The sequence below is a fragment of the Salmo salar genome, chromosome 09, assembly GCF_965601325.2.
Source record: "Salmo salar chromosome 09, fSalSal1, whole genome shotgun sequence".
In the NCBI taxonomy this organism is placed as follows: Eukaryota; Metazoa; Chordata; class Actinopteri; order Salmoniformes; family Salmonidae; genus Salmo; species Salmo salar.
Genome location: NC_138299.1, coordinates 131,288,003 through 131,304,751, shown reverse-complemented (window position 1 = coordinate 131,304,751; position 16,749 = coordinate 131,288,003). Strand labels below are relative to the sequence as shown.

The following is a 16,749-nucleotide window of genomic DNA, read 5'->3' as shown; positions in this document are numbered from 1 at the left end:
CCATCTATAACCTTCTCTCCCTACCTTCGTCCCTCCCTCCTTCTCTGTCACCCCCTCCCTCTTTCTCACTCTCTCTCTCCCCCTCCCCCCCTTCTCTCTCACCCCCTCTTTCTCCCACTCTCTCTTTTTCTCTCTTCCTCCTTCTCTCCCCCCTTCCCTCAGACCCCATGATTTTGCCAGTTCTGTTCTGTGGATGTTATTTGTCAACATGACCCATGAACTCAAGGACATGCATGTGATACCTGGAATGATGATGGATGGAAAACGTCTTAATCGTATCCAAAATAAATGCCACAGTTGTAGCTACAGTACAATGCACCGTGTTTGAACAACCATTATATTGAATTGGACATTAGACATTCATATACTTACAATGGTTCGAGGCGGATGTCATTCTTATAGGTCGGCCCTGTAACTGAAACAGACCATGGGTAGATAATATACAGCATAGGTGTATACTGTACAGTTGTATATTTAAGCAATAAGGCCCAAGGCGGTGTGGTATATGGCCAATATATCACGGCTAACGAGTGTTCACACGCACGACGCAATGCAGAGTGCCTGGACACAGCCCTTAGCCGTGGTATATTGGCAATACACTGTACCACAAACCCCCGAGGTGACTTATTGCTATTAAAAACTGGTTACCAATGTAATTAGAGCAGTAAAAATACATGTTTTGTCATACTCGTGGTATACGGGCTGTCAGCCAATCAGCATTCAGGGCTTGAACCACCCAGTTTATAATTGGGTATATAATGGAGGTGTATACTGTATATTTCTATACTTGGGTATATAATATAGTTGTATAATGGAGTTGTATATTTCTATAGTTGGTTATGTAATTGAGTTGTATACTGTACTGTATAGTTGTATTCTGTACAGTATAGTTGTATACTTGGGTATATAATATAGTTGTATACAATACTTGGGTATATAATATAGTTGTATACAGTACTTGGGCATATAATATAGTTATATACTTGGTTAAATAATAAAGTTGTATACAGTACTTGGGCATATAATATAGTTATATAATTGGTTAAATAATAAAGTTGTATACAGTACTTGGGTATTTAATATAGTTATATACTTGGTTATATAATAAAGTTGTATACTTCTGCTCCCATACTTCTCCCAGTGTGATGTTGGTTGGTGTGTTTGTTCCCTGCAGGAGCTACAGACTCAGCCTCCTCTTCCTCCACCTCTTCCTCATCCTTCGTCAACGGGGCCACCAGTAAGAACCTGCCTGCTGTCCAGCCGGTGGCGCCCATGCCTGAAGACACAGTGGAGAACATGAGGTAGGGTCAGGGTGTGACAGTACTGTGTGTGTGTAGTAGTAGGTAGATTATACATTTCAGTGCTACAGACATATTCCCCATATATCACCTGGAGCCACTGAACAGTGCATGTCTTTCTCTATCAGCATGTAACCACTGCCTGTGGTGTTGTGTGAATGGTAATTCAGAGAAAACTGTGTGTGTGTGTGTGTGTGTGTGTGTTTAGTGTGTAGTGTTAAGGTGTGTGTGGATGCTGCTGTGACCTTAACTCTTAGTCCCCACCTCCTGTAATGGTTTGCGACAGACATCTCTAGTGCTGCAGAGAGCCTGAGTACCTCTCTCTCTGTCTCCCAGTCCCACAGCCTCAACACACTCTCACTCTCTCTCTCTTCTGCCCCCCTCTAAAGGAATTGTAAATCAGTTGCCATGGCAGCAGTAACCAACATCACTTACCATAACCGTGGAGTCAATGATGGAAGGGGCGAGTTGCAGAGCTGTGTGTGTGTGTGTGTCTGTGTCTCACCTGGTTGCAGAGCTGTGTGTATGATCATACTGAACTCTCATTTCAGTCCAGTCAGACTCACATGCAGCTTGTTAGGTCAACAATAGACATATGGGTTCTGGTCAGAAGTAGTGCACTATAAAGGGAATAAAGGGTGCCATTTGGGACTTAGTCATAGTGACTGCTGCAATCTCTGTGTATTTCAGTGCGTTGCTCTGTGAGGTGGACCAGGATCTGAGAGTCTTTAGTTGGTCCCTGCAGCGTGGCCACACAGAGACAGAGACAGAGATGGCCCCCAGAGGTGCAGGCCAGTGTCATAGGCAAGCACTGTTTAACATCGCTCACACAGGTGTTACTGTCTCACTGATACACTCATCCCTTCACCTTCATATTCTTCGCAGGAGGCCATGGGGCAGAAGCCACTTTGCTTCTAGTCTCTCCTAGGCCAAGCCTCTCTCTCTCTCCCTCTCTCTCTCTTTTGTCTGTCTGTCTGTCTGTCTGTCTGTCTGTCTGTCTGTCTGTCTGTCTGTCTGTCTGTCTGTCTGTCTGTCTGTCTGTCTGTCTGTCTGTCTGTCTGTCTGTCTGTCTGTCTGTCTGTCTGTCTGTCTGTCTGTCTGTCTGTGATTGTTTCTATACTAGTGAACAGGCTACAGGCTCAAGGCAGTATCTCTCTGCTTTAACATGCTTCCTGTATGGTTGCATGCCCCCTCCTTCCCAGGTTGTAGATAGATACTACTAGACACAAACTGGACCCGACCCAGACCCGAGGGAAATTTAACTTTTTGAACCCGCTCAGATCCCGGGTCAGGTCTCGGGTATTTAGGTTCGGATGGACTCGTGAAAACCTCTACTAGACACAGTCAGGGCTCTAAACTGTGACCAATTTGGCTGCATATGCGCCAAAATATTTTGCTGTGTGACCTGGAGTTTTATTTTGCTGGGGGACCTGGAGTTTTATTTTGCTGGGGGACCTGGAGTTTTATTTTGCTGGGGGACCTGGAGTTTTATTTTGCTGGGGGACCTGGAGTTTTATTTTGCTGGGGGACCTGGAGTTTTATTTTGCTGGGGGACCTGGAGTTTTATTTTGCTGTGTGACCTGGTTTATTTTGCTGTGTGACCTGGTTTATTTTGCTGTGTGACCTGGAGTTTTATTTTGCTGGGGGACCTGGAGTTTTATTTTGCTGGGGGACCTGGAGTTTTATTTTGCTGGGGGACCTGGAGTTTTATTTTGCTGGGGGACCTGGAGTTTTATTTTGCTGTGTGACCTGGTTTATTTTGCTGTGTGACCTGGTTTATTTTGCTGTGTGACCTGGAGGTTTATTTTGCTGTGTGACCTGGAGTTTTATTTTGGGAGCACCATTTAGACTAAGGCAATGCATAACAATATTTCATGGCAACACTCATCTCTACACTGCTCAAACAAGACAGGCTGCCTCCTGCTGTTGCTTGTTTCCATGCAGTTCCTGGGTCACACACACAGTTCCTCCTGTTTATTTTCTCAGGATGCTGTCAATGCACTCAACATATTCTTCCAAAACAAAAGAGAACAAAAGAGATGTTGCTTTCCACTTTGCTTCTTAATATGAATCCGTGTTTTCTCTATTATACTATTATTTTGCCGGGTTGGGTAGGTTACTTTCTAAATGTAATCCGTTACAGTTACGAGTTTTGGATTACCCAAACTCAGTAACGTAATCTGATTGGTGGGTTGGTTATGTAGGCTTCTTCTAACCCATCGCTTTCTATTACATATACTAATACGATTAAGTTATATATTTGAATTATATCAGCATGAATTATATTGAGCAATAAAAGCCCCACTTTTATTCCATAGGCTGGGATCCGCATTATGTAGCTGTTGTAAGAGCGCATTTTTCACTGGCTGTCCACTGGTTTCAAAAACAATGACTGATAGGCAGCTTAAACTTCTTGAATTCAAACATTATTGGGTTGAAATACACATTTAGATTTGTGAACAGCCATCCACAACAACCACAATCCATAAGGCGCAAATAGCTAAATGAGCGAGCAGGAGTGTGATTCACATCAATGTGCTATGTAGATATCAATAATAAGTGATATCCGTATCGCTGTAGACTACACCACTGCTGTCATCCTTGCCTCCAAGCGTTTATTCAAATTGGAAATTCTTTGGATGCGGACAGCAGTCGCCCCATTGGAAGACACTGCTTGGACTGTAGCCTACAAAAGCCTATTCCTGCTCTTTTCCCGCTATCCATCAAACACATTTGGTGTTATCATAGTGGTCTCTTAAACGTGCGCCTTTTTTCAATACTGATTTGAATGTCATTGAGAAAATAGAGCATTTTTTGCCGCAACCATTCTTTCGGAATTTAAAAGTAATCATGTAGTTCTTCAAAAGTATCTGTGATCTGATTACAATATTTTAGCTGGTAACATAACGGATTACAGTTACCAGTTTTTTTTATAATCCCTTACATGTAATCCATTACTCCTCAATCCACTTAGTTTCTGTATTTTGCTCTCTGCAAAATGTGAGTTAGTTAGTCTAAGGAAGCTGGCATGTGCCTAAAATAATGCTAATCGTTAATGCTAATCACTAACTAGCTAGCTGGCTAGCTTAATGCCATTTAGCTAAATTAACTAGCTAGGGCAAAGCAAACATTAGCTCTAGTACAGGTTGCTACCAGTGGTGGTATAGATCAGAATGTTGTTGGTGCAACGGCATGTTCTGAAACAGATAGATTATTCTAAAATCTTTGTCTAAATGCAACATCTATTCAAATATGATTAGGGTTGCATGGGAAACACTGATCAACACTTTGGTTCCTACCTTGTTATAACTCCTATCTGCCTTTTTCATTTTTTATCATGCCAAACAAAACCAACAATAGAATTATCATTGTATTTCTATGATTCCAACAGTTCACCCAAGTATTTTGATCTCTTTTCTGAATTAGGAGCACCAGTACTACCAATTATGTTTTAAAAAAATTGTATTTAGAGCCCTGGACCGCAGTGTTCTGCTGTGTGTGAAAGGATGTTCTAACTATCATGTACTAACCCAGGTGGAGGGCTCTACTCTGCTCTGCTCACCACACAACCCTACCCAACCTTATACTCATTTGTTTACTGTTGTTGTCTTTCTCCTCTGTCTCTTCCTCTCCTCTCTGACATCCTCTCTCTCTCTCTTCACCCCCTCTCTCTCAACCCTGATTCTTTCCCTGTTCTCTGTCTTCTCTCGCCACCCCCCCTCTCTCTCTTTCTGTTATCTCCCTGCTCTGTTCCCTTCCACAGTATCACTACTAAGTTGGAGCGTGCGCTGGAGAAGGTGGCCCCCCTCCTCAGGGAGATCTTTGTGGACTTTGCACCGTTCCTCTCTAGGACCCTGTTGGGAAGCCATGGCCAAGAGCTGCTCATAGAAGGTACAGGTGCTGTATAGAATCTCTCTCATTTCTCCTCCAACTGTGTGTGGAACCCCTCCCTCCGTCCATCCCTCAGTCTCTGTCCTTTCCTGGCCCTTCTTATGTCCACACACACACACACACACACACACACACACACACACACACACACACACACACACACACACACACACACACACACACACACACACACACACACACACACACACACACACACACGATTAACAATTATGGAGAGTTGACAGGTGTGAATGTTGTCTGATCCCTTCACTCAGCCTGTCTGTCCATCTGTCAGAACACTGCCAAGCTGCAAGATACACTCACACACACACACAAACACACACACACACACACACACGCACAAACGCACACACACACACACACACACACCTGACCGCTGAGCACAGACCATGTACAGACCAGGAAAACACAACACACTTCACCAACACAAGAGAGCCAGTATTCATAAAGCATCCCATAGTACAAGAGATGGGATCAGTCCTACTTTGAGATGCTTTGCCCAGACCTTTATCAAGGAACATAGGCTGTTTTTCCTCCCAGGCTGAATCAGGGCCCTGGTGGAAAGTCTCTCCATTTAGTAGCAATTACCAGCCATCCATCACTCAAATTACCCGGGGTCGCGGCCCGAGTGCCCCCTCACCCACCCCCATCTCCCCTCCTCCTCTCCTCCTCACCCCTCCTCTCCCCCTCTCTAGACATGTTGTCAGTGTGGTAATTATGTCCAGCCACCCTGGCCTGGCCCCTGGCCCATGATGCACTTGGAGTTGAGAGGGAGGACCCTGGGCGAACAGAGCTGTCGTTGTGATGGCCTCCCCTCCCCTCTCTCTGTCTCCTCTCCTTCCTCCCCTACCTCTCCTCTCTCTGTCTCCTCTCATTCCTCCCCTACCTCCCCTCTCTCTGTCTCCTCTCCTTCCTCCCCTACCTCTCCTCTCTCTGTCTCCTCTCCTCCCCTACCTCCCCTCTCTCTGTCTCCTCTCCTTCCCCCCTACCTCTCCTCTCTCTGTCTCCTCTCCTTCCCCCTTCTTCCCCTACCTCCCCTCTCTCTGTCTCCTCTCCTTCCCCCTACCTCCACTCTCTCTGTCTCCTCTCCTTCCCCCCCACCTCTCCTCTCTCTGTCTCCTCTCCTCCCCCCACCTCTCCTCTCTCTGTCTCCTCTCCTCCCCCCTTCTTCCCCTACCTGTCCTCTCTCTGTCTCTACTGTCTTCCCCCTTCTTCCCCTACCTGTCCTCTCTTTCCTCCCCTACCTCTCCTCTCTCTGTCTCCTCTCCTTCCCCCTTCTTCCCCACCTCTCCTCCCCTTCCTCCCCTACCTCTCCTCTCCTCTCTCTGCCTCTCCTCTTCTTCCCCAACCCCCCCCCCCCGCCCAACCCGTCAGCACACTGCTCGACAATTCCACATTCACTCCAATGATTTAACCCTGCCCTGCTCACAGGAAAGGCCTGGTCAGAGGGGCAGAGCCTGTTTAAATAGAAAACATTTAGTTTGTGTACCAGCGTACAGCCAGGGTCCATGGTCATTAGGCCAGCATACCAGAGTAGGGCCGGGGTCACTAGGGGCCAGGGTCACCCTACCACCTGACCCCCTGTGTCAGAGAGAGCTGAGTGATGGGAGAACTGGTCATTGCAGTAACAAGAGGTCAGCCGTGTCTGTGTGTCTGTGTGTGTGTGTGTGTGTGTGTGTGTGTGTGTGTGTGTGTGTGTGTGTGTGTGTGTGTGTGTGTGTGTGTGTGTGTGTGTGTGTGTGTGTGTGTGTGTGTGTGTGTGTGTGTGTGTGTGTGTGTAATAGGACATCTGTAGCTGTCTGTGAACTGGAGAGGGTCACATCCCCTGTTTACAACAGTCTCAGAGTCTCAGACCGTGTCAGTGCTGTGCAAGAACAGGAGGAAGATTCACACTCTTCACATTATACAATAGTCCACTTTGTCTCCATCCAAAATATCACCCTATTTCCTATGTAGTGCACTCCTTTTGATCAAAGCCAATAGGGCTCTTGTCAACGTAATGCATTGTAGAGGGAATAGGGTGCCATTTGGGACATACTCTTTGTCACTTTGTCTCTATCTCAGTGGTTTCAGGCAGCTAAATGTTTTTATTATTGTAACATGTTAGGTAATTTACCATTTCCATTTCCAGCTCTTTCTTTGCATCAACGGTAAAACAGAAGAGATGTTTGACATCCCTGAGATGGTCTGTCTGTGTGTTTATCAACATGTTGACATCTCATCCCTGGTTGTCGACTCATGCTGTCAATCACACTGACTGACTTCTTCATGTAACCATGCCAACAGGCCCTGGCCCCACCAGCCCATAGTGATTCCTCCAGAGTGTCTTCTTCTCTGGTAGTGGATACAATGTTAGCCCCTCCCACATGTCGTTGGTGAGGTTTCGTAGTGACTTATATGAAGGCACTAGCAACTGTTGAGCCAAGTAAGACTGTCCTGTGTGTTGTATGACAACTCTGTTTCTAACTCTCTGTCCTGTCTGCCCCGCCAGGTCTGGTGTGTATGAAGTCCAGCACCTCTGTCGTGGAACTGGTCATGCTGCTCTGCTCTCAGGTGAGATTCTCTCTTCCTCCTCACATATCTCTAATTTCCTCTCCCTCTCTGCTTCTTCCTTCCTCCTCACACATCCCTCTCTTCCCCCCACTCCCTCCATTCTCTCTTCTCTATCTCTTCTGTCCTCTTTTTTTGTCTCCCTCTCGCCTCCAAACCTCTCCTCTCCTCCCTGTGATGGACTATAAAGATGAGGCTGCTTCCAGCTCCAGGTCTCTGGGTCGTGCCACGAAATGAGTCCCTTTTTGTATCCCTTTTAAGTAGAGATTGTGCACCAATATTCCATTTTAAAAGCCTGTTATATTAAATGAAGTGCCCTTTAATATAGACCACATTGAAAACTCACTGCACTCTGTGATTTCTAGCAAGATTTGAACATTTCTCCAATTTTTCACCATCACTTTAAAGCCCTCATTATTTTGTTACTTTGACAAAGTCATTTCTGAAGATTATTATTTATTTAATGAGATTAGTGATTCATTTTAAGAAAAATAAATAACCTGTCCCTCATTTTAAGGTCAACTCGGTGACATGAACTGAACTCACTACTCGACTAAGGGACCTTACAATGATCTGTATGTGTGGTGTACAGAGATGGGGAAATCATAAAACAATGATGTTAACCGTTATTATTGGACACATAATGAGTCCATGCAACTTAATATGCGGTTTGTTAAGCACATTTTTACTCCTGATCTTAATTAGCCTCTTAATTAGCCTTGCCGTAACTAAGGGGTTGAACACTTATTGACTCAAGACATTTCAGCTTTTAATTTGTTAACATTTTCTACAAACAAAATTCCACTTTGACATTATGGGATATTGTCTGTAGATCAGAGACACAAACTCTAAGTGTAATACATTTTAGCTGTAACACAACAAAATGTGGAAAAAGTTAATGGGTGTGAATATTTTCTGAAGGCACTGTATATATATACTCTGGATTGTTTGTAGATTATTGGTCAATTAGAGGCTTTGAAGCCACTGGTCGGCCATATTAGAACTCCCCAGTAGAGCAGTCCTCCATAGGAATTAATGGAATTCTACAGTGTTTCAAATAAATGTTTCAAGGACATAATTACATGTATTTAAGTATTTTTTCTTGTGGTGGGGACATTAACATTAGCAATCTAAAAAAAGTATACTTTAAGGAATTGTTTTAAAATATTTTTAATTTTATTTGTATATTTAGCTCACATAATATAATTAAAAAGTATGCATTAAGGTGTCTGTAATAGAATACATGTTTCAAAAATGAATATAGACATTAATAAATGCATTTCTATAGCTTCCAAAATATTTTTTACAATGGTGGGGGAGTGCCAAGACATCACCCCCTGTCACCCATCTAGTGTCTACATAAATCATTGGTTAAGTCTCTTATGTCTCAAAGGGTCACAGTCCCAATGTAGCAGTTAGAACAGAACAGGAGATAGTTAACATACCTTCTCTCTGCAGGGCCAGTCAGTCAGTCCATAAGGAAGGCATTAGGTGGTGCCTCTCTCGCTGAGTATCCAGTCTGCAAGGATGGAGGCTGCAGTAGGAGGCACAGTGTCCGGAGCCCAGAGCCCCTGCAGCGGCGCAGCCGGCCAATCCTGCAGTATGGAGCCAGTCAGCCCGTCAGCTCCCATTCATACCCATGCATCTGTTATTAGAGGGCTGAGATTAAGGAGCATTCCTCTCTCTCTACTCGCACAACCACCCGAGCCTTGCAGTAGTGAATCACGCTGTTACTGCTGTTCTTTTGAAGTTTCTGGGGGAATGTTCCCTGAGTCTTGCTCTCGTCTGTCTTTCTGGAGGCTAACCTAGCACTGTTGCTCTGGGATGTCTACCTTCTTTTCCCAGCTCCTGGACTTACTGAGGTCTGGGAGTGTCAGAGAGCCATGTACCCCCCCCCCCCCCCCCCCTCACAGAGTCACCCACCCCCCCTTGTTCCCCCCACTGCAGACACAGATAGTATTACTGCGGCTCCAATAGTTCCTGCCATTAGGGACTCCTGGGATGAAACCCAGCCTGAGATATCGACCAGTCAGAGAGGCTGAAAGTGGATCTGCTTGGCCTGAGTTGGAACCACAGCTAGCTTTATCCAGCAGCACTGGCAGGGATGGGCACAATGGAACTCGTTAATCCTGATCTGATTCCATCAGTAGTGACTTTCCTGTATGGGGCTAGGACAAGAATGTATGGGCCTAGGACAAGGCTGTATGGAGCTGGGACACGGCTGTATGGAGCTGGGACAAGGCTGTATGGAGCGAGGACAAGGCTGTATGGAGCGAGGACAAGGCTCCTTTGGGCTAGGACAAGGCTGAAGGGGGCTAGGACAAGGCTGAAGGAGGCTAGGACAAGGCTGAAGGGGGCTAGGACAAGGCTGTATGGGCCTAGGACAAGGCTGTATGGAGTTGGGATAAGGCTGTATGGAGCGAGGACAAGGCTGTATGGAGCTAGGACGAGGCTCAATTGGGCTAGGACAAGGTTGAATGGGGCTAGGACAAGGCTGTATGGGGCTAGGACAAGGCTGTATGGGGCTGGGGCTGTATGGGGCTGGGGCAAGGCTGTATGGGGCTAGGACAAGGCTTAAGGGGGCTAGGACAAGGCTGAAGGGGGCTAGGACAAGGCTGTATGGAGCTGGGACTAGGCTGTATGGAGCTGGGACAAGGCTGTATGGAGCGAGGACAAGGCTGTATGGAGCGAGGACAAGGCTGTATGGAGCGAGGACAAGGCTCCATTGGGCTAGGACAAGGCTCCATTGGGCTAGGACAAGGCTCCATTAGGCTAGGACAAGGCTCCATTGGGCTAGGACAAGGCTGTATGGGGCTAGGACAAGAATGTATGGGGCTAGGACAAGGCAGTATGGGACTTGGGCTGTATGGGCTAGGACAGGGCTGTATGGGCTAGGACAAGGCTGTATGGGGCTAGGACAAGGCTGTATGGAGTTGGGACAAGGCTGTATGGAGCGAGGACAAGGCTGTATGGAGCTAGGACGAGGCTCAATTGGGCTAGGACAAGGTTGAATGGGGCTAGGACAAGGCTGTATGGGGCTAGGACAAGGCTGTATGGGGCTGGGGCTGTATGGGGCTGGGGCAAGGCTGTATGGGGCTAGGACAAGGCTGAAGGTGGCTAGGACAAGGCTGAAGGGGGCTAGGACAAGGCTGTATGGAGCTGGGACAAGGCTGTATGGCGCTGGGACAAGGCTGTATGGAGCGAGGACAAGGCTGTATGGAGCGAGGACAAGGCTGTATGGAGCGAGGACAAGGCTGTATGGAGCGAGGACAAGGCTCCATTGGGCTAGGACAAGGCTCCATTGGGCTAGGACAAGGCTCCATTGGGCTAGGACAAGGCTCCATTGGGCTAGGACAAGGCTGTATGGGGCTAGGACAAGAATGTATGGGGCTAGGACAAGGCAGTATGGGACTTGGGCTGTATGGGCTAGGACAGGGCTGTATGGGCTAGGACAAGGCTGTATGGGGCTAGGACAAGGCTGTATGGGGCTAGGACAAGGCTGTATGGAGATGGGGCTGTATGGAGCTAGGACAAGGCTGTATGGAGCTGGGACTCAATGGGGCTAGGACAAGGCTGTATGGAGATGGGGCTGTATGGGGCTGGGGCTGTATGGAGCTAGGACAAGGCTGTATGGAGCTGGGACTGTATGGGGCTAGGACAAGGCTGTATGGAGATGGGGCTGTATGGGGCTGGGGCTGTATTGAGCTAGGACAAGGCTGTATGGAGCTGTGACTCTATGGGGCTAGGACAAGGCTGTGTGGGGCTGGGGCTGCATGGGGCTTGGACGGGCAGCAGACTGTGTGTCTCTTCACAGACGGCCTGGTGAATGAGAAGGTCAAACAGCTCTGTTTCTTGTAACAGCTTAAACACACAGGGGATCTGCAGTGGAGCCCGGGAGATTTACTGACAGAGAGCCTCCAGATGTGGAGAGCAGAGCAGATAAAAGACTACAGCCTCACTCTGACAGCCTGGATTGAGACGCCACAGTACTGCTGTCTGTCTGTCGCCTACTGACGTTCGAGAGTATGGAGGGCTGCAGAGGAACAAGAGGCTTATGTGTAACAAACAATTTAAAACAATGAAATTCAGGACCCCTTAACCAATAGGATAATCTTCCTAGGTTAAACACTCCCAGACACCACAGATTGTAAGCTTGTCTTATCTGAGCTCCTGAGCCACACCCCCTCCCCTGGCTGCAGGTCAGCCCATAGCTAGATATTCTGGGTTATGCTGCAGGTCAGCCCATAGCTAGATATTCTGGATTCTGTTGCAGGTCAGCCCATAGCTAGATATTCTGGATTCTGTTGCAGGTCAGCCCATAGCTAGATATTCTGGATTCTGTTGCAGGTCAGCCCATAGACAGAGGTTCTGGGTTATGCTGCAGGTCAGCCAATAGCTAGATAATTCTGGGTTCTGTTGCAGGTCAGCCCATAGCTAGATATTCTTGGTTCTGTTGCAGGTCAGTCCATAGACAGAGGTTCTGGGTTCTGTTGCAGGTCAGCCCATAGACAGAGGTTCTGGGTTCTGTTGCAGGTCAGCCCATAGCTAGATATTCTTGGTTCTGTTGCAGGTCAGCCCATAGACAGAGGTTCTGGGTTCTGTTGCAGGTCAGCCCATAGACAGAGGTTCTGGGTTCTGTTGCAGGTCAGCCCATAGACAGAGGTTCTGGGTCCTGTTGCAGATCAGCCCATAGACAGAGGTTCTGGGTTCTGTTTCTCTGCATCTACATGAAGGATCATGTTGCTTCCTCCTGGAGAAGCATGTCAGGCCTAATTCCCTTCAAACAGGCAACATTGAGCTTTCCTGTAATCCCTGCAATCACAGCACAGCCCCTTTAGAGCCCTGCTGCACAGAAGAAAAAAACAGCAGGGGAAGAAAACATCTGTAAAGGTAACCAGAGAGTTTACTGTACTGTAACTCAGTTAGACAAGATAGAGGTTCAGGCTGAGTTTTCCCCCTCCTACCTGATGTCACTCTCCTGGCGCTGCACGAGACATCTGCTTTGATTTCCGTATATATTTTTGTCACTTGAGTGCGGTGTGAACAGATTCTCAGAAGACTGGCCGAACATGAGCCCTGTCCAAATCAGTAACAGCCTATTGTGGAGTGGATACTGTAGCAGAGAGAGAGAGAGAGATAGAGGTCAGGAGAAATCATGTGGAGACCAGATGCCCAGCATATCAGCGCCGTCTCTCTCACTTAAGGTGACTGTGTGAGGTGGAACTGTGTTCTCTAGCCTGGTGCAGTCTGTCACACACTGCAGCAACTATGGCACTAACATGCTACCATACACTATTTAGCCAATGGCAATATGTTGTTATTACCGTTTCTCAGATCAAATCAAATGTATTTATATAGCCCTTCTTACATCAGCTGATATCTCAAAGTGCTGTACAGATACCCAGCCTAAAACCCCAAATAGCAAGCAATGCAAGTGTAGAAGCACGGTGGCTAGGAAAAACTCCCTAGAAAGGCCAATGCACAATCTCATTTGCTAGCCTCGTCTATGCGTGAGATTCAGTTGGTTTTATACCAACTGAAAACTGCTAGCATTGAAAACTGTGAACGTTTTCCCCTTTTATATTCCTTCTCTTTTCTCTTTCTATTTTGAACTGTGGCCTCCTCTGTTTTCCCTTTCATTTGCTCCTCAGTGAGCAGAGAGCCCAGGTTCCCACTGCAAGGCCCTCTCCTCCGCTCCTCCTCTCCTCCGCTCCCAAACGGCTTTTTAATCATTCCCAGACCGGGTAGTGATGGTGCTGGGGAGAGGGTGGGGGGTGCCGTGGCCCCGGGGCCGCAGCCGCTCTAGGATCCGGCTCCACACTGCTGTAGATGGCTCTCCTCTCCTCAGTCATCTGTCAGTGTGCGGACAGAGGAAATGGCTGTATTTAAGGCTGAGGATACAGTTTCATCCCCAATTACATCTCTCCTGTGTTTACTGATCTGTTCACAGAGGAAGGTCTCGTCCCAAATGCCACCCTATTCCCTATGTAGTGTACTACTTTTGACTAGGGTCCATAGGGCTCTGCTCAAAGGAGTGCATAGCATGCCATTTGGGACGCATCCAAAGAAAAGAGGCAAGCTCACATGCCGGGCAGAGATTCAGCTTTTTATAGCCAGCACTTCTCTTTGAAGGGATTCAATGACCTTGCTGCCTTCTTAGCTTCTAATTAAAGTAAGGAAACAATTGAATATGCGATGGCCATTTGAATTGCAGTGGAGACTGGCCATGCAGAGAGATCCATTTATTTATCATAGACTCTGTAGATTATTATTACCATTACTGTTTTTATTGTACATTTTTTTTTGGTTTTGGAAATGTTTTTCTGATTTGTGAAGCTTTCAGGGCAAAGTGTTCCATAATAGTTTTTTTATCACTATGTTATTGTTATTTTATTGCCTGCCTATGATTTTTATTGCAAATTTGCCCGTTGATATGTTTTTATAGCCATCGCCTAGTAGCGCTGATTAGAATGTTATGAGCTGTGGGTTTTTATGTCTTTAACTGTTTACAGACTGAGTTTGAATAGTGAATGTGAGAGCAGACAGCCTTGTCTCTGTATTTTAACTAGGTGTTGTTAGTACACACCCAAGCTATCAGAGAACAATATAGCATCCTAATCCAAGTCAAAAAGTTTTTGCCAAAGCTGAATCTCTCCAGCGTCTTGAAAAGGTAACCTCACTGGACCTTGTGGAAGGCTTTGTCTGACATACAACCATGGAGCAGGTATAAGTGACTAACTATCCAACGTTCCTCCTCTCCTCTTTCTATCTTCTCCTCTCCTCCTCCTCCTGTCTCAGGAGTGGCAGAACTCGATCCAGAAAAACGCCGGCCTTGCCTTCATTGAGCTCATCAATGAGGGAAGGTAGGTATCATTCACACACCACACACTCGCACGCACGCACCCGCGCACACACACACACCATATGTTTTACTATCCTTGTGGGTACCTAAAATGTATTTCCATTCAAAATCGTATTTTCCCTGACCCCTAAACCTAACCATTACCCCTAACCCTAATTGTAACCCTAGCCCTAAACCTAACCCCTATGCCTAAAATAGCTGGGAAATGTCCCCTCGAGGGAGAATTTTCCTTGTTTTACTATCCTTGTGTGGACTTTTGTGGATTTCCAGTACACACACCACACACACACAAACACACACACCAGCTCTGAGCAGGTTGTTGGGTTCAGTGGCAGCAGTAGATTAGCAGTAAGCTGCCAGCTCCTAGAGTGTGGGGTGCTGTACTGTGTACTGCAGTGTGCTCTATAGGGGTTAAGATAAATATAATTGGTATGGCAGTGTGATGTAACAATATAAACAAGATAGTGTATCCCCTCTGTCTGTGTATTCGCCCCCCCCCCCCCCCCCCCTCCTCTGTGAGTGTGTCAGGCTCAGATCAGGCAGGGTGTTATAGAAAAGATCAGCCTCCAAGTCCATCTGGTGACCCATCTGTGTAACCCTCTTACATCCAAACTGCCCAGCGTCAGCCTTATGCTCCAAATCCAGCCCTATACCCCAGCCCCAGCCCTATACCCCAGTGCAGCCTCACTGTGCCCAACCCAGCTCTGTCTTAGCCCTCCCTGGCATCTCCCCTGCCCCCATGTTGGGCCTGGATAAAGAGCCTTACTCAGTTGTGGCCTGGCCGCTCTGCCACTCCGCTACACTGCCACTCTACCACTCTGTCACACGGCGCTGTCCAGGGTGCTGCTGGCAGATCTCATCTCTCCTACACTACCACTATCTCAGTACTGTGGACACCTGCACTGCACCCTAAATGGAACCCTATTACTTATGTAGTGCATTACTTTTTAACAGGGCTCTGGTCAAAAGTAGTGCACTATATAGGGAACAGGGTTCCATTTGGGACAGAGACCTGCTATCTCTAACCAACCAGCATATCAACCATCTGCAGTCCTCTGAACGATAACCGAACAGCTAACCAAACTGTCCTGTATTTCCCTCTAACCTATCAGCTAATAAACTAGCTAAGTTAACCAGCTAACCAACTAACTACAATCCTAGTTGAGAACATTAACGTCTAAATGAGGAGAGGGAGAATTGTTCAGGACTCAGAGTGTAGTTGTAGTTAAAAGCTTGTTAACGCTAATCTGATGACTGCAGTTCTATGAGGCCTCTCCCTGAGACAGAGGATACTTCCCAAATGGCACCCTATTACCTATGTAGTGCACTACTTATGACCAGGGCTCTGGTAAAAAGTGCTATAATTGAAATAGCTTGTCATTTGGGATGCAGAAGAGGGTATCAGAAGCTCTGTAATTAAAACAAAGCAGACCTAATTGGGTGTAAAATGGCATATAATCTCCACATAGAAGCCTGGGTGTTTTCAATTATTAAAAGATTGAAGCGTGGGCAGAAGCAGGTAGCATGTACGCCAGGCAGGCTGAGGAATCATTCAACCATGGGTGGAGAGGAGGCGATCAGGGCCATGTCTGTTTGTGTGTTTTCAGGTTGTTGTGTCATGCTATGAAGGACCACATAGATGTGTTAACTGACTGACTAACTAGTATTCTGTCTGTTTGTTCCAGATTGCTGTGTCATGCTATGAAGGACCACATCGTGCGTGTTGCCAACGAGGCAGAGTTCATCCTCAACAGACAGAGAGCAGAAGACGTCCACAAACACGCTGAGTTTGAGGTACAGCACATATATACAGTATATATAGTACCAGTCAAGTTTGGACACACCTACTCGTTCAAGGGTTTTTCTTAATTGTTTACTATTTTATACATTGTAGAATAATAGTGAAGACATCAAAACTATGAAATAACACATAGAATCATGTAGTAACCAAAAACATTTTTAACAGATCAAAATATATTTTAGATTCTTCAAAGTAGCCACCCTTTGCCTTGATGACAGCTTTGCACACTCTTGGCATTCTCTCAACCGCTTCACCTGGAATGCTTTTCCAAAAGTCTTGGAGTTCTCACATATTCTGAGCACTTGTTGGCTGCTTTTCCTTCACTC

General features: G+C 46.6%; 1 protein-coding gene across 2 annotated transcripts in view; it reads left to right on the top strand.

The window, feature by feature from the left end:
- Positions 1–16,749, top strand: part of LOC106612894 (neurobeachin) — a 305,164-nt gene that overhangs the window by 106,172 nt on the left and 182,243 nt on the right. For both annotated transcript variants that reach the window (XM_045724516.2, XM_045724515.2), the window contains exons 34-38: positions 1,175–1,301; positions 5,062–5,189; positions 7,702–7,763; positions 14,559–14,623; positions 16,308–16,416. In XM_045724516.2, the coding sequence (XP_045580472.1) occupies positions 1,175–1,301; positions 5,062–5,189; positions 7,702–7,763; positions 14,559–14,623; positions 16,308–16,416 (491 nt within the window). The remainder of the gene's footprint in view (positions 1–1,174; positions 1,302–5,061; positions 5,190–7,701; positions 7,764–14,558; positions 14,624–16,307; positions 16,417–16,749) is intronic.